The sequence below is a fragment of the Equus asinus genome, chromosome 1, assembly GCF_041296235.1.
Source record: "Equus asinus isolate D_3611 breed Donkey chromosome 1, EquAss-T2T_v2, whole genome shotgun sequence".
NCBI classification, from domain to species: Eukaryota; Metazoa; Chordata; class Mammalia; order Perissodactyla; family Equidae; genus Equus; species Equus asinus.
In genome coordinates, this window is record NC_091790.1 from 184,209,126 (window position 1) to 184,228,365 (window position 19,240).

The window sequence follows — 19,240 nt, forward strand, 5'->3', positions numbered from 1 at the left end:
AGGGGGGGTGACAGGTTAATAATATCACCAATTATGGCAGAAGGAAGACGAAGGTGAGGAAAAAGTACCTCTTTACACAACCCCACAGAGGTTTCTACTCTACTTTCTTTAGTTATTTAGAAGGCTAAAAAGACGGGGAGTGGAGAGAACAGAAAAGGATCATTTCATTGCTAGGTATCCAGAGCTGGGCTGAACAAAAGCCAAGTAGGATACAGAGAGGATTTTTAAATGACAGAATTAGAATAGACACTATATGATATTTATTCCAACAATACGGCATTTAAAATGAAATTTAAGATACATTATTTTACTACTAATAGCCCGAATGAACAGTAGTCCTTAAAACTGCTTGTTTAATCTGACCCTGAAAGAGAGAAAAACTTGGGGTTATAGTCATTACAATCATGCAAAGGGTATATTTAATGATATGGAAGTCCCTCAAAAAGTCACTGATTAATTAACCAAAGGCAAAAAGGGGAAAAATTTAGTTAAATAACCATTGCTGGAATTATCTCCCACAAATGTAGGATTTTTTTTTCTTTTTTTCTTTGATTTCGAAACTCTCTTAAGGAGAGAAGCTGGGTGGTTACATACCTATAGATGGAGATTTGAAAGGATATTTATCAGGAAGATCCACTCTAACTTTCCATACGCCGCCTTCATATGGTGCTGAAATAAAAGTAAAAATGTTAAACATTAGAATTCTGTATTCAAACTAGGAAATAAATCTGAGGGTAACAAACATTAAATCCTAATCTCCTTTGAAAACCTTGCATATTAATTCCTTCAATACTCAGGGACCTCTTACAAATCAGTAGGTACTCTGTTCAGATTAACATATTTTTCTTTAAAAGATCTACAGTTAGAAAACCAGCAAAGGGGCTGGCTCCGTGGCCGAGTGGTTAAGTTCACGCGCTCCACTGCAGGCGGCCCAGTGTTTCGTTGATTTGAATCCTGGGTGCGGACATGGCACTGCTCATTGGGCCACGCTGAGGCAGCGTCCCACGTCACAACTAGAAGGACCCACAACGAAGAATATACAGCTATGAACCGGGGGGCTTTGGGGAGAAAAAGGAAAAAAAAAAATGAAGAAAATCTTTTTTAAAAAAAAAAAAGAAAACCAGCAAAGATTCATTCCCCACCCCCCACACAAATTTACCTGATTCTTTAAAGTATTAAACACTATCCAATTATTTTGTAAATAACAGCCTCCTTATCTCAATCTACCCCATGCCCACCTCACAAAAAAACAGAAACAAAAATAAAACAAAAAACATTTTCCCAAAACCATCCATGTGGCCATCCATAACAAAACACAGAATTCACAATCCATGTTTCATGCTGTCACATAGAGATAAAAGAGAAAAGCATATAAAGAAATTATGATAAGAACAAGACTTCCTCACTGGTTCTAGAATTCAATTAAATTTACTTTTCAAAAACTATACATAACCACCATCTGTATTTGATATTCTCATTGTCTGTGAAGGAAGAGAGTAAAACACTGTAATAGAACACATACCAACAAGTGTACTTACTTCCTTGTGGTCCATAAAACTTCACTACAAATTCATTGAGTCCTCCCAGGATCGTGACCTCATGCTTACTCTCAATGCTAAGGTGGAAGGTAAAGGAAATTACACAGGCTTTCTATTACCTGAAAGAACTAAAGATGACATCCCCAAGATATGCCACTTAAAGTGTCACCGACACTTGCTATGAAACCAATAAAATATAAAAAATACATAATTCTGGTAATCTAGAAGGCAACATGTACTCTTATGAAAGGAACATGAATTAGCTTTAGATTCAGAAAGACTGGTGTTCACGGCCCAGGACTGACATTTACTGGGTTTGTGAGCCTAGATAAAGTAATGTAAACTCACTGCCTGTGCCTCGTTCTTTCTTGGCAAATCAGGAAAACACCACTTCATAGGATTTCTGTGAGGATTAAATCGTTAAACATGTAAAATGTGTAAGACTGCATTTTATATATATATAAATGAAAAACAGGACCTTCATTTTAGTTTTTTCTCCCCTCTGTACTCTCTCCTCCCCAACTTTATCCCCATGAGCCTTTAACATAAATCCAGTATTCCCTTTAGTCAAATTCAAATAGTCGGCAAAACACTGATTCTCCTCAACTGGAAATGCTGTGCTCCTAAAATTATGGATTTACTAAGTAAAGTCCTCACAATTTTCTCCCTGGCTTAGGGAATAATCAAAATAATTAGCGATACAACCTTGCTACATGTAGTACTGCCAAATGCAAAAGACCAGTAAAAGAATTTTTTAATCTTGTCTATAGTATTATTTTCACCTACTCTATTCCCCTCCTTCCCAAACCTCCATCCCCCTTAGACTGGTCTCTAGGTTCCAGTGTGCTCTGGGGCTCTAATCACAGAGAAGCAACACTTCTGTCTTCTCTTCCTCAAAAACTCACCTGTCCCTGAGACTCTAACCCCTTTAAGATACTAAGATTCAATTATAGAAACCAAACAAATCCACATCAGAAGAGAGGGCTACTGGTCTAATATCTGGTTTATGTCTCTGCTTTGTGGTCTAACCCAAAAATGACTCTACTAATAGAAATTTTAGGTGGTGGGGGCTTTGGGGAGCTCTGAAATCCCACTGTAACATTCAAAAAAACAACAATTATATATGATAGACCTATCTCATCTTTCTTAATCAGCAGTGCAAATTATATTAATTACATATACTATTATATGAAAGAGAAAGAAGCCAAAAATTTTTTGAAATGATCTCTTAAATAGATAAAAATGGTGTATTTTTAAATATTCAAAATTAAGATCCTCTGTCCTGCAGGCCACAGCAAGAGGTCAGGTGTATTTTTGGCACAGTCCTTGTTCAAGAGCCTTGAACAGCATCCACTGGAGATAAGATAATTTAGTCTACACTAATTTGATCTCATTCTTTTCTAAATGAAAACTAACTACTTTAATAAAGTCCACACTGAAAGGATTCAACTAGTATCCATGTTGGAAAATTGGCTTCAATTCTCATGGTAAATGACAACATACATGCATCCATGCTTTGGTGTACTAAATTTTCCCGACCAGTCACCCTCTGACACTCTGCAAAACACACCAAAGCTCACGCTAATGTAACAAATGAAAGTACAACATAATTGTTTTAAAACTAAAAAAACAAAAAACCCACCCTTGTGTTAGTGGAAAAAAAAGAAGTCCAGTTCCAATAAACAACTTAAATACAAACAATGAAGTCCCAAAGAAAACACAAAACTTGGGGGTAAAAAAGCCTTCCTAAGAATGACACTAAAGCCAGAAACCACAAATGAAAAGATTAGCAGATGCAAGCATGCTCACACATTTAAAACTCCCATATTTTAATTTTTTTAGGAATACTAACCCTGAGCTAACTACTGCCAATCCTCCTCTTTTTGCTGAGGAAGACTGGCTCTGAGCTAACATCTGTGCCCATCTTCCTCTACTTTATATGTGGGACGCCTACCACAGCATGGTGTGCCAAGCGGTGCCATGTCTGCACCTGGGATCTGAACCCGCGAATCCCAGGCCACTGAAGTGGAATGTGCGAACTTAACCGCTGCACCACCCGGCCGGCCCCAAAACTTCCATATTTTAAAAGGCAAAGAGGGGCCAGCCTGGTGGCGGCGTGGCAGTTAAGTTTGAACGCTCTGCTTCTGTGACCCGGGGTTCACTTGTTTGGATCCTGGGCCCAGACCTATGCACCGCTCATCAAGCCATGATGTGATGGCATCCCACATAGAAGAACTAGAATGACCTGCAACTAGGATATAAAACTATGTACTGGGACTATGGGGAGAAAAAAAAAAAAGAGCAAGACTGGCAACAGATGGGAGCTCAGGGCCAATACTAAAAATAAAAAAAAGACAAAGGACAAACTAGGAACAAAAACATAGCATATGACAAAAAAAGTGAATTTTTAAAAAATGAGTTATTACAAAGCGATAAGCAAAATTAGAAACACCACAACAAAGGAAAGTCAGAACAGCCAAGTTAAAAAGAAAATTGAAATGAGTAAAATTAAGATATAAAAAGTTCAACTCATTAGTTTAAAAGTCAGACATTTTTCACTATAAATTGAAAAGATGAAAGAGCTGGATAAAACCTAGTGTTCAGTGGAGTATAAATTAGTACTCCTGAGGACAAATTCAGCACTATATTTCAAAACCTAAAATAAATTTACTTTTATTCAAATTTCCCTTCTATGAAGTTATTTTTTAAAAATAACCAGACTGCTGGTGGGAGTATGATACAGTTTCAACCACTCTGGAAAAGTGTTTGGGTGGTAAAGCTGCACAAATGCATACCCCATGCCCATCAGTGCTACTCCCAATAGGTATGTATAGCCTTGTTCATGAAAACACATGGTTAACTATCTGTAATACCCAAAAAATAGGTTACGACCCAAAGGTTCATCAATGATAAAAAGGATAAACCATAGTACAGTCACCCAACAAACTATTATACAGTAATAAAAAATGAACTGCTACAGGTAAATGGGAGCCTCACAGATAGTACAGTGAGTGAAAGAAGCCAGATACCGTGGGGCTGGCCGTGTGGCTCAGTGGTTAAGTTCCTGCACTCCGCTTCGGCGACCCAGGGTTTCACTGTTCGAATCCTGGGCGCGGACATGGATCAGCTCATCAGGCCATGCTGAGGCGGCGTCCCACATGCCACAACTAGAAGGACCCCAACTAAAAGTACACAACTACGTACTGGGGGGTTTTGAGGAGAAAAAGGAAAAATAAAATCTTAAAAAAAAAAAAGAAGTATACACATTAAACAAAAAAGAAGCCAGATATCAAAGAGCACATATGATATGATTCCATTTACACACATTTCAAATAGGCTAATTGAATCAACAGTATTAGAAAGTAAGACAGAAGTTACCCTAGTGGGGAATGTGATAATTGGAAAGGTGTTTGTGGGGACTTCTAGGGTGCTGATTACACCTTTATTTATTGTTCCATTTATCACTGAGCCACAGAAATGTACACTTTTTTGTATATATGTTATTGCTTAATAAAGTTTACTAAAAACAACAAAGTGTAAATACATTTACTAGAATATTTGAAATTTAAAAATGGAAATAATCTGAGTATCAATAGGAAACTGGTCAAATTAATTATAAGCTGTTTATACAACAGGCTGCTACTAGTGTCTACCAGTGCCCTCTCCCCATCCACAGCTCCTCCAATGTCTGTTTCTGCTCAACCTAGGGTATACACAGAAGTAGTCAACTGAATATAGTAGTAAAGATACCCAAACCATAAAAAACCTAATAAATTCCCAAGGATAATGAAAGAATGGAGTAAGGGAGAGGATTAAAAGAGTTAAATGAAAGAAGTCATAAACTAATTTTATAACATAAAAATATGTAGAAGCAGCATTCCCCATCAATCAGAACTAATTTGCAATGAACGACAGTCATCTATAGCAGTTACTCTTTTTTTTTTTTTTTTTTTTTTATTTTTTTTTATTTTTTTTTTAAAGATTTTATTTTTTCCTTTTTCTCCCCAAAGCCCCCCGGTACATAGTTGTGTATTCTTCGTTGTGGGTTCCTCTAGTTGTGGCATGTGGGACGCTGCCTCAGCGTGGTCTGACGAGCAGTGCCATGTCCGCGCCCAGGATTCGAACCGACGAAACACTGGGCCGCCTGCAGCAGAGCGCGCGAACTTAACCACTCGGCCACGGGGCCAGCCCCTATAGCAGTTACTCTTAATTACTCATTGAAAATTATGAGTTATCCACATGGATGTCTCTTCTGGAAAACTGAAGATATCTTTTCTATCCTCTATGGGGATGCTATAAACCCGGGTTTCTTCCGTTTCATGGTGTGTTTGGGAGTTAGTCCATGCTTTCATCTACTTTCCAAAGAAGTTTCTCCTTTCCAGTCACGTTAAAATGAGATTAGAAATCAATGCTCCAAACCTCCTCTCTCCCATGATCCCTGCTACAACCCACAGGCCAGCACACTGGGTCTGTCTTTAATTACACATTATACTGTAAATTAAAGACTTCCTATAGTCCATTTCATACGAAAAGCTAAAAGTAAACTGAATGAAACCTTTACAACCCTCTAACAAGTTGGTAAAATGACAAAGTTGTGCTAAATTTATGCTGCCTTAGAATGATACAGACACTAAATCAGATGGAAAAAAAGAATTTAAGTTTAGTTGAAAGAAAAACACTGCATTTAAAAATAAGCCATTCCATTGCCACGACTGAATGACTTACCTACCAAAAATATAAAATTACTTGACTGCTGTTACCATGTGTATTTATGGTAGAGGCCATGAGTTTCCCCTCTCCGCTGCAAAGTCAAGGGCAAGGAAGGCAAATAAGAAGGCAGGTTACAATGACAAAAATAATGATCTATTCCTCAGATTTGCAGGTCAGGCTAGCAGACTAGCTGAACTCTCTACAAGGTTCCTTCATTACTTTCTCACTTTCAAAGCTTGAAAATATAAAATATCCTTCAGATACTGTTCTGCTAAAAATATGTTAAATAAACTCATAAAATAACATTTTATTTACCTCTGATCTAAGTTATTGGCAAAATACTGCTTTTTCCCTACTTAGCATTTCACTACTATCAGCATTTTCAGTAGAATAATGATTAACACTCCCAGGAAACCAAGTTCAATTCACTTTTAAAATGCCAGCCACCTACCACTTTATTTTTCCTGAATGGCGTTATGATTACACAATCTAATATTTAAAGGTTAATGCCAAACTGTCAAGAGATAACTGACATTCTTGGCAAAACGTGTCTATCGGGATTTTAGAAATGATTTTTCTACAGCTCTGGAATTTTCCAGAAAGAGCCAAAGGACTAAGCCTGTGCCACAAGATCGACATTAACAGGTCAATGACCTAGGATTCAGACATCATTGTTTACTGACGATGAGTTTATAAAATAAAAGAGGGTGGCCTCCCTAAGCTATATCCATGGGTATTAGGGACCAGGGTGAAGAATGTGCTTCTGTGCAGAAGGCAGAAGCAATCTGCGTGGCTTTCTCTCTGTATATTTAGACCTGTTGCCAACTCTCCTAGAGATTAATCACACTATGAAAGTTGAAGAACCTCAGCAACCGTCACTACCTAGTTTTCTTGGTAAAAACACGGTATGTCTATTAATCCACTAATGTGCAAAATATCACAAAAATAATACTTTGGGATTATGTTTATAAAAGAATCCTTCTCCTTTAGAGATAAATGAAACATTTACTAATTAAAATAAACAATGTCAAGAATTTGCTTCAAAATAATCCAAAGTGGGTAGAGTTAGGAGAAAGAGGTATAGAAGAAATGGTATTATAGGAGCTGGCCCATGGCCTAAGTGGTTAAGTTTGGTGCACACCACTTTGGCAGCCCAGGTTTGGTTCCCAGGTGCAGACCTACACTACTCATCAGCAGCCATGCTATGGCAGTGACCCACATACAAAATAGAGCAAGACTGGCACAGATGTTAGCTCAGGGCAAATCTTCCTCAGCAAAAAAAGCAGAAGAAGAAATGGTATTAGCCTTGAGTTGATAATTACTGAATCTGAGTGATGGGTACATGGGAATTCATTATATGTTCTACTTTTGTTTATGTTTGAAATTTTCCATAATAAAGTTCTAAAAAAATTAATAATGTAGTCAGTCATCATCAGAACTTTAGCATTTAACAAGCATAACAGTTTAGAAGAACTCAGCTCCTACAGCACCCTTAAGAGCTCATGAAACAATCCAACGTTTTCCTGAGGTCCAATACTCAGTCTGAGGAAGAAAAAAATAGCAAGTGATCCAGTATTCAAGAAAACAAAGACTTCCTATTGAAGAGAAGAATACTCTGCCAAGATAGTAAATCAACAGCTGACATCCTAGAAGAATCAAATTTAAGTGGATTCAAAAGGACATCTAAGAAAAATCTAACCACAGTGAAGGAAGATGAGCATGGCTTTTGCATACCCATGAAAATTAGCCTCTGGGCAAAATAATAATTATAGATGTTTAAATTATAAGTAAAGCAAAATGGTCATGTGTAATAGCAAAGGCTCCTGGGTGAGACGAAAGTTTAAACTTTTCAAAAAAGGTTCTTAAATGTTTGTGTTCTTCATATTAGGAGGAAGGAGGACTTTTATTCAAAGGAGAAATAATAAAAAATAGCAGAAATAAAAGCTTTGAGAAAATAAGCATTGGAAAAAGGATGAAAGGCAGTAATAGGGAGGAAAAAAGGCGTCTACCAGTGATGAAATACATATAGATAAAGAATGAGGATATACTTTTATTCATTTATCTCAATTTGGGAAGCAATAATATAATGCCAAGAGCAATCAACAAAACAATATATACATGTCATATCTCCTAAACTCAGGCAGTTTTATTCCCTGTATCCCTCCAAAAAATATTCTGAGCTTTCCACATGAATTAATAGTAATCCATTAAGCTGAACTATGGGGAACAGAGCACTGGTTTGGATCCTGGGCGCGGACATGGCACTGCTCGTTAGGCCAGGCTGAGGTGGCATCCCACATGTCACAACTAGAAGGACCCAAATGAAAATATACAACTATGTACTGGGGGGATTTGGGGAGAAAAAGCAGGGGAAAAAAAAATTGTCAACAGTTGTTAGCTTAGGTGCCAATCTTTAAAAAAAAAAAAAAAAAGTTGGTTTACTAAATATTCTATACACTTCCCACATAAGTGCCATTAGGCAAACAAAAACTACTCTTAAACAGAGCCTGCCTTCAAGAAGCTTAAAGTTTAGAAAGGGAGCATGAGATCTGTATATTAAGGAGTACATGCAAAAAAAAAAAAAGAATTTACATAAAGTGCTACTAAAGCCTAGAGTAAGAAAAGATCTGGTGGTTAGAGACAGAAATGGTTTGCTATAGAAGGCAAGGATTTACACAGGCCTTAAGAACAGAGTGATTTGGATGGGTAGAGGTGGGAAGAAGGCATTTAAAGCAAAGACAGAAAAGCACAGGATAAGTTCAGAGAATAGGGACCACTGTATTTTTATTTTGATAAGTGGACTACGGGGAGTATTAGAAAGTAGGCCAAGACCAGATTACAAAGGGCCTCGAAGCATGGATTTATCTGGTGAACAGAGAGACAGTTGGTATTTCTATGCACAGTGCAACATAACTGTGCTTTACAAAGATAACCAAGCTGTGTTGTGTAACTGACGGTGTGATAAATAGAGTGAAAGCAAAAGAGGAGAAAAGAAACATTCAAGGCCTCAACTAAGGTAACAGTTATGGGAATTATGGGAGAGATAAAATGGAGACTCCCAGGCTTTGCAACTGCCTAGAGATCGCACAGCCAGTAAAAAGTGCCAGCATTGCTAGAATATCTCATTTTCATGAGAAACCAAAAACCTAGATTTCTAGGTCAATCTCCTAATTTCTAAAGGTAAACAAAGCACATATGCTCCAACGTGTCTCTCTCTCTCAGTGAAGCTTTCTGGGACCACCTTATTTATAACGACATACTGCTCCTTTCCCACCAACTAATATACCAGATATTTTACTTTATTTGGTTTATTACTTCTCTCCTCCTACTACAATGCAAGCTCCGTAAGGGCAGGGATTGTCTTTTTTGTTCACCGCTGCATTCCTAGAACCTAGAAGAATACCTGGCACATAGTAGGTACTCAACCAATATGTATAAAATGAAAACATGAATGAAGCTGCAAGACATGCACAGCCTGAAGCTGCTTGTCTGAGAGCTAAGTACAGTTTTAGCCTGTCAGACAGGTGAGGTGATACTGTTAAGGATAAAGTGGAACACAGGACAGAGGAAAGTAGTTTTTTATGGAAGACACTAAGTTCAGTTTTGAACACGCTAAATTTAACATATAAATGGATAAACCAAGCAGCGATATATTATAAGCAGTTGGAAAACTCGTGATTTAAAAGGCACCACCCGTAAATCATTTAACTCTGAGCCTGTTTCCTAATCTCTAAAAGAAAAGGGGGGAGGAGATGGGAAGGGGTTACTATCCCACTTATAGGATTTTTGAGGGTGAAATGAAGTATCTACAAAGGTACCTGGCCCAGCATCTGACACAACAGAAACTCAATTTTTTTAAATGTAAAATAAATATACAAAACTCTAAATTTCTACACGACTAAAATTTACTTAAGCAACACTTTTATCGGATCTGAAAAATTAAGTTTTCTTCTACATTCTTAAGCAGAATACTAAAAAACAAAAACACCCTTTCTTGATGTTAAGTCATCATTATGAATAATAGTTGCTATACCCAAAATACAATGATACCCTTAGGAATTAATAGGGTATAAACTTATTTCCTGAAATAGAAATTTCCCATACTGTTATATGCTGAAGAGATTGGCAGGTTCTTTCCCTAGTTTCTCTTGCATCTTTAGCTAGGTTTGAGAGCTGTCACTGAGCTACCGTCCCTTAAAATGTACCGAAGGTGGGTTATAAAAATCAGAAAACCAAAGTTCATGAAATTTTATTTAAAAGAATAAGAGTAAACACATTCTAAGAAAGACATTCTCCAATACATAGAATACATAATTTTTAGCTGTTTGTTTGCAGGTTTACAACTAAGTTAGTTGGATGAAGCTGACAAACAACCTCTGAGTGAGGGAGGTATCACTTATTTAAAAATAGCCTTTTCAAAATAAATATGTATTGCCCAAAAGTAAGTAAAGGAAAAAAGTTTGACAACTTACTATGATACACTGAACACTTAAAGACTCATTATCTAAGGGGTAAAAATTAGCAAATATTTTAAAATTTTACAGAGATAGTAAAAAAATTTAGTTAAACAGGTAAGAGTAAGGTTAAACAGCAAGCATGCTCATTACCAGCCAGCAGACTATAAATCACACTGGCCTTAGGAGAGAGTGTTTTCCTCAAGTGTTATACTTTCATTTAAAGCTTCCATGTCAGAAACCAAAGTAAACACTGGCAAGATCTAAGTAAATGTTATTTTTTCAAGTGGGAAAATCATTATAACTTAGTTCTCCCCTGGATGCATTATCTGCTACCAGAATCCCAAAAAATAAAAAATTCAAAAAAAATTAAGAGTCATAAGTTATGGAAAATATTTTTTTCAAATAGGTTTTAGAAAAAGGAAGTGTATCAGAAAGATATATAGGAAATCTAGGCCCCATTCTATCCTCAACAAAATGTTTTATAAAGCAGATTTACAAAATCAGATAGCCAGTTCCAGAAAAAGTGAGAAAGAGAGAAAAGCAAAGGGAAATATGGAAAAATAATGATGCCATCTTGAGACCAAGGTAACACAGTCAAAACAGAAATAAGATTTATATTTTCTAAAAAGTTCAAATTCCACTTAAGCACCTCAAAATATTAGAAGACTATCAATGAAATAGAAACAGTTCTTTAATAAACAAACTCCACTGCTTTGCTCTTTTATGGCAGCAGTGTATTTTGTTTACTTTTAACTGAAAATGCACAAATCCACATACATAAATTAATGGTATATACCTAATTAAACAGTATACTACTCTTAAATAACTCAAAGGGTAAGGAAAAGCTTGATTTTCACAATTTGGTTTGTAATAGCTTGATTCAAAGGTAAAACCTACGGTATGTTAAAAATAAATCAATTTCCCAAAGAACTGCTTATATTCTTAAGTGTGATAATGGCATTATGGTTATTCAAGAAAATGTCCATATTTTTAAGAGGGTTCTACTGATATATGTGTTAAATGACAACAATTTCTGGGACCTGCCTTAAAATATTTCAGAAAGAAAGAAAAATAGATGTGTGAGGAAATACAGATAATTGCAAAATCTTAATCTGCGTGATGGGGATTCATTAAACTAATCTTTAATTTTGTGTATACTTGAAAAATTTCATAATAAAAATAAATTATTTACATTTAATTTCCAATACCTATTATTCTTTTTGTTTAATCAGAAGACTGTACGGTTATCCCTCAGTATCCTTAGGGGATTGGTTCCAGGACCTTCTGCAGATACCAAAATCTGTGGATGCTCAAGTCCTTTATATAAAATGGCATAGTACTGGCATATAATCTATGCACATCCTCCCGTATACTTTAAAGCACCTCCTGATTAGTTATAATACCTAATACAGTGTAATGCTATGTAAATAATTGATCCACCTTATTGTTTAGGGAATAATAACAACAAAAAAAGCCTGTCTATGTTCAGTACAGATGCGACCATCGTAGGTCTTTTGATCCATGGTTGGTTGAATCCACAGAGAAAAAACTTGAGAAAAGATTTGCAAGATTCTCAAAACACAAGACACACCAGAGACATAAAGTCCACAATGAAAATCCAAACAAATGATCAGGAAAAAGTGTTAAAAAAATTTTTTTTTGAAAAATTTTAGAAGGTAAGACACATTAAAAGATACTGGGACTAATTACAACTTCCAGTTTCCTGTCCTCAGTATGAGGCAGAGGAAACCACTGTCCATGCATCAGAAAAACGGAAAGAACCCTGTCATTCCAAAGTCAGACTACCTAATCACAGTAGGCTGGAGAAGAAAAACGAACCAATCACAACCTTAAGGATGACAATAGTACCTGAACTTGAGAACTTTGAAGTGATAGGCAACATATAATTTCCCCATAAATGATATGGAAACATGTAAACAAACAGTCAGGTGGCGCTCTGGAAAATCCTAATGGAAGCATCTATCTCCTTACCTCCCCTTCTGGGCCGTATGCTTCTTCGCTGTACCATCCACAGTGCCTAGGACAAAGCGCATTACGAAGCAGCTTCTAAGTACTACTACTAAGCTAAATTTAATAAGGCTTTATGGAATATCTATACAGTGTATTTGGTATTCACATTTCCAATGTTCTTCTCTTCTCTGAAAATCTCTGAGAACTTTACTTCCTTCATTTGTTTTAAATACAGTAGATCAGTTTTTACTCTAACACCTGACACACAGACTGCAATGACACTCAATGAAAACAGAATTAAGCTGAGGGTTTAATAAGCCCTACCCAAGATGTTCCAATCAAGGTATATGTAAATCAGTCACAGTATGCGGTGACATTTTAAAGGAAATATTTTCTTTGGCACTCTCCCAGTTACATGTAGTATATTACAACTGCAAAGTGATATGTACAAATTAATTAATACCAAGCAGTGGTACCCATTCAGCAGATGAAGATTATGGAAGACTGAAAAACGATGGATTGCAGAAAAAGAGTAGGGGGAGATCTTAGACATGTGGTCATCCTCTTCTCTGTATAGAACAGTCAACTCATCTTGAAGTCATGGAGCTAATTACCAAAAGACCCAGGTCAGCAACACAGGCCACGGCTTTTCTTCCTTCTCTTCTCCGTACTGGCTAATTATGAGTTTGTGTCCCATCATAATTTTATGACTTCATAATTTCAAGGAGAATTTCTTAACACTCTTTAAAATTCAAATACAAATACCTGTAAGCCCAGAGGAAAGGGGGGAAAAATACACACATGCACATACAATTGGTTTGCCCTTACAAATCACTGCTCTAAAGCTCTGGTGACAGTGCCTCTTCACTCCCCAGTTCTCCTCCAAAACATGAACGCCTGCTGTTCTCTTTACAACCCCATGTTCATTAGATATAGCAAATACTAATAACTTAACCTTGATTTCATAAAAATTATAAAGGGACAGAGAGCAGCACAGACTCAGGCTTTTTGAAGCAATACATGTGCAAAAGGGTTACAAGTTCAAGACCATTGTCATGATTTTACACCGAAAAAAGTAGAACTACAGATGAATATACTGGACAGAAGGATAAATTAAAGCATGACCTACTGTGTAGAGAATTTTGGATTCCAAAACAAATGAATATGCCTTTATTTATTGAGCCCAGTTTCCACTATGAGAGGTAGTAGCAATTATCTGTTGGAAATTTAATAGAGGGCTGGATAAAGTGTTTAAAAAAAGGATTAAAAAGTAATCTAAAGTGATATGGAAAATAGCAGTGTCGATTGAAATTCTGCTTAAAACCATAGGAAAGAGTAGTTTGCAGGCAAATATCCTATTTGATACGTTCAAGGACCTATCACAAACTGCCTTTACTATCTTCACGAATAATTGGGATGAAAGCACTGGGGTGAAAACTTTCAACAGAAACCAGAATGTTGCTTTTTTAAAGAAATTCATAGTGAAAAAAAGCAAAAGAAACGAAATTTTAAGACAGAAAAGAAGTTTCTTTTAAAGAAACACCCTACCACAAGAAAATAACTCCAATATGATCAAATAAGCAGAAAACCCTGGAAAGTCAAGAGATGTGAGGTGAAAGTGGACTGTAAACTAGGTGTGCAATGTGATACAACAACCAGAGTGATTCAAGCTATTTTAAGCAACATAAAAGTAACAGGTGCTAGAGCTGAGAGAGGAAGCTTTCTTGCCACGCCAGTCAGACTGCTAGCTCAAGACCAGTATCGACGATTAACACACAGTAAGAAATGGGTTGTCAGGTACAATTAAGAGATATGGAAGTGATGAGTAAGTGACATGGAAGCTTATCACTTTAGCCTAATAATTTAAAGTAAACAGAAGTCTGAGATTTAAATATGCATAAACAGTAAGAGAATAAAGGCTGTATTGTTATGAGGTGCTGGAAGGAAATTAAAAATTAAGTTTCTGACAAGGAATGCTTCCTGACTAATTAAATAATGTGAAAAAAATCAAAGCTATTTAGCAAAACCAGAAAAAACAAATCTAGACGCAACAGTGGGAGTATATATAGTAAGAAAATTTGGCATTCAAAAGGTGACAAAACTATTAGGTTTCCCTCTCTCGTGTTTGTACCATGGGGACAAGTAGGACTGATAGGCTCAGGTGCCACTAAGTGAGACAAACAGTTTGCTGGTGCCACAATCAGAGGGCAGAGTGCAGTTCTGAGAACACTTTTCAATACAACTAAATAACCTCATCTGGGGAAGTACTGAGTTTTAGGCTTTTAAAAAAATCGCCTTTTAAAATGTGAGTGGTCCTAATACAGCCTTTCCATCTGCCCTCTCTCCAGCCCCTCTGCCCAGATATTACCATTGTTTGTGTGCTTTATATAGAAATGTTTATATATACACACACATTCACATCATCACAGACACACAGGTTTAAACTGTTCTAGAAACACCTTTCTCCATATTATATGTGGAGGACATCTTCCTTTATCAGTACATACAGGTCTAAGGTCCTTTTAAAAAGATGCCTGTACAATACTGATGTACCATAATTTAACTAAGTACCCACTAGTGAACATGTGGGTTGTTGTCAGGTTTTTGCCATTACAATGTTACAATGAACATCTCAGTACGCATAGTCTCTCACTAAACTTTCTCAGTTGCTGTTTGCAATTTCTAAAGTGGAACTTTTGAGTCAAAGGGCTATATAGTTAATTTTGATAAATAGTGCCTAAATGTCCTTCAAAAAGGCTGCATAGAGTGACTTTCTTTTTCTTTTTTTCTTCGCAGGGAAAGATTCGCCCTGAGCTAACTTCTGTTGCCAATCTTCCTCCTCTTTTTTTTTTTTCCCCTCCCCAAAGCCCCAGTACACAGTTGTATATTCTAGTTGTAAGTCCTTTTAGTTCTTTCTATGTGAACCTCCACCACAGCATGGCTACTGACAGACGAGTGGTGTGATTCTGCAACCTGGAAGTGAACCCAGACTGCCAAAGTGGCGAGCGCCAAACTTTAACCACTAGTCCATCAGGGCTGGCTCACATACAGTTATTTTCTAACCACCATCATATGAGCCAAGCTGTTTTCCTCATACTCTTATCAAATTAAAGCTTTTATAGTGAAAAAAAGTTCATCTTTAAACACTTCTGCAATTGCTATCTGCACTTCAAACTACCCAGTGCTTTTTTCTCTCACGCTGTTCATCACTTCAACTGCAGCCCAGGCTGGGTCACCTGCTTTCTTGTCTCTCTAACACAACACCTGCACGAGAAGGTGGCTCTCTAGGATTCATGAACAAAAACACACTAGGATACAAAGCACCTTTCATGAACTACCTCAAAGACAAGACTAGCCAATTAAATCTCACTTAATTCATTAGCTAGGTTAACTCCATGGCATCACTCAATTAAAAGATAGAAATAGTATCCTACCTACTTCTCTAAACATTTAAAGTATCTGTACTTCTAAATCTACGCCCCAAACAGGACATGAGGTTAATTTCATATGTCTTGAGTGGATCTAGTATTTTAAATAGCTCCTTAGACCAAACTACTTATGCTATTATAGCATACAAAATAATGAATTCTGACAAAAGAATTACAGACTTGAATCCCTCAACAACAGACATTCAACTTTTAAAGAAATATATTAGTCTCCAATTTACTAAAAGCCATAGAGTTTACACTTGACTACTTAAAACAAATGAGAGATCTTGTAGAAAATAATTCAAATATATGGAATGGTATTTACTTTCCACATATCTAAATAACATTCTTATGTATTATTTGATCTTCTAGTTTCAAATATTATCAAATGACTTTCTCACTATGGAATATCAGGATTTTCACCTTTACCCCCACATTTCCTCTCCCTATCCATGGAATATTGTTATATTACCACTGCTAGTCAAATTGATATTCAGTTTTTTTCTCTTATTTTTTCCCAAAGGAAATAATCACTGCCTTAAAAAACTAAGCAACGAAGAACCCAATGTAACTATCATTAATTTGTCCCTCAACTATGACAGAACTGTCTCAACAAGTTTAAACACATCAAGATGAATATTTGTATTTGAGTGTTTTCCTCCCCCAAATTTACCTTTCTCACTTTTGAGCGTGATCAGGTAGCATGCATTCCCTAAGCACATGCTGGCTAGATGGCACAGGAAGGGGACTCATGAATATGCCAGCTGACAGAGGCAGCCAGACAGGGATCAATACTTGACTGCAATCTGCCCAAAAGTACTTAAGAATTTAAGTTAAAAAGGAACCAGTAACATCACTTAAAAAGAACCAGAAGTATTCAATATCAGCATTGTCTAGACAGTAAAATCCAGGACTAAAGAGTCACATGTTGGAGACTCACAGAGGACAGCAAAGAAGTCCTACCCAACCACCTCTCTGCCACTTAGTTTTACACAATCACCCAGTTTAGAGTTCCCTTTCCCCAAAGGAAGAGGGTTCTTTTCCAAGAACAGAAATTTCACAGTAAGTCTGGAATTCTAGTGGTTAGAGAGTGGGTTCATTAGTTTGAATCTCAGCTTGATCATTTACTTGCCATATGGTCTTGAGCAGGTCACTTAACCTCTCTGTGCCTTGGTTCTCTTCAATGTAAAAGGGAGTAATAGTAAATATATTAACAGGATTAAGGAAAGGCTCAGTATTTACTATTATCACTAATTTTCCAAAAACAGTATCCTCAGATTTAAAGAGGGTACATCTATTAGTTTAAACTACCTTAGTTACAAACCTATAAAGCTGAAATTACATCTCTTCAATCTTGAGAAAAGTAAGTGACTTTTTATCTTTAATATGCTTAGGTCCTTATTATACTGATGTTATCAATTGCTAATGAGGGGTTTATTAACCTATAACTTATTCTAAAGAGAGCCTTCAGCGCAACTTCTGTGCTGGTGCAGCCCTTTCCTGATGTTTTAAATTGCTTCTTCCACTTTTTAGTCACAAATATTAACACAGGTAGCCCTTTTAGAACTTACAATGTGCTGAGCACAGTTCTAAGCCTTTTGTACTAACTCATAACCCTCAAAACAGCCCAGGGAGACAAGTGATTACTACAAAGACAGGTTAAGTAACCCGCTCAGGTTCACACAGCCAATAAGGTATAGAGCTAGAGTGGGTACCCAGGCAGTCTAGGTCAAGTCTGTGCTCTTAGCTACCCTACACTGCCTCTCTACATAGACCACAGAGCATTTGGAGAGGCGTGTAGCACACTCAGACTTGTGCTGGTTTAGGGAGATTAACTGCAGAGAGACTGCAGGGAGACAGTGGTGGGAGAAAGGCCAGCTGGGGTCTGATGAACAAGGACAGGTAAGAGCTGACAGGCAGCAAAGGGCTGGGAGAGAAAGCCACATTTCAATAAGATTTCTAAGAATTAAAAGAACTTCATGACTAATTGTATATGAGGGAGAGAGAGGACTCAAGATTATCTGGTATTTCCAATCTGATAGATGAGGTAGAGGACACTGTTCTAACAAAAAAACAAAAGGGAAAGCAAGACAAGGAGCAGGTTGGGGATGGGGTAAATAAGAGCAATACAGGACATTTAAGTGTAAGGTGATGAGACACCAAATAATTGTCCAATAGACAACATTAAGTAATACGCCCCCATTTTTTATCTAGCCCTACACTTTTTTAAAAGTAGGATCTTTAAAAAGGAGATGGGACACATAAAAGGTTCTAAGTAAATGCTGAACGAATGAATAAAATGCAACCTCAGATTAACTAGCTTAAGAAATTATTAAATAACTAACTTACAGGTCCCTCCACAAAATCTCTGTTCCTCCGGTAAGAGTTAGGGAGGGTCTATGGGACGGTGGAAGGCTTTGGAGTGGAGCATACCTGGGTTTGAGACCCAGCTCCACCACTTCCTAGGTAAGTAACCTAGCACCTAGCTACTCAAGGTGGTTGGCTTGTTAGAAATGCAGAAACTGGGCTCCATTCCAGACTAAGTGAATCCGAATCGGCATTTTAAGATCCCCCAGCGACTAGCATGCACAGAAGTTTGAGAAGCACCAGCGCAGAGCACGTGAAATGTTCTCTAACTCCTGCTTTCTACCCCCATTTACAAAAGTCAGGATAATCATATTTACCCCACAGGATAGCTGAAGATTAACAGGTGCCAAGTGTTCACCAAGCCTCTACCATGAGATTTCAGTCTTACATATGTTACTTCATTTAATCCCCTCAACAACCCTACTGTGCAGGTATTTTTTCCATTATAAAGATGGAAGATATAAAGATATAAAGAAATGGCCAGTCTGCAACACTTTCCAAGCTAAGATTGTTGGCAAGTAGTGGAGCTACCACTCATTGTCTCTCTACTCAACATTCTGCTTCCGATTAAGCCAAATAATGTTTGTGCAACCTAGGGCAGTGAACGGCAGAAAACAGGTTTGTGAAAAGGGAAGGAGAGGAGTCTTCCATCGAAACAATAGTTTAAAATAAGTTAACACATCAATGAACGTAATTCAAAAACTGTACTCATATAAGTTTAAATGACTCAGCTGTGCTTATTCTGAATTGGTTTTCAGATGAGGATATC

General features: G+C 37.0%; 1 protein-coding gene across 3 annotated transcripts in view; it reads right to left on the bottom strand.

The window, feature by feature from the left end:
* UBE2H (ubiquitin conjugating enzyme E2 H) overlaps positions 1-19,240 on the bottom strand; it is a 98,033-nt gene that overhangs the window by 39,820 nt on the left and 38,973 nt on the right. For 2 of the 3 annotated variants that reach the window (XM_014854356.3, XM_014854354.3), the window contains exons 2-3: positions 1,539-1,615; positions 595-669 (exon numbers count right to left, since the gene is read on the bottom strand). In XM_014854356.3, coding sequence (XP_014709842.1) covers positions 595-669; positions 1,539-1,615 — 152 coding nt within the window. Of the gene's footprint in view, positions 1-594; positions 670-1,538; positions 1,616-17,236; positions 17,253-19,240 lie in introns of those variants that run through there. The other variant, XM_070513321.1, reaches the window with a different exon arrangement.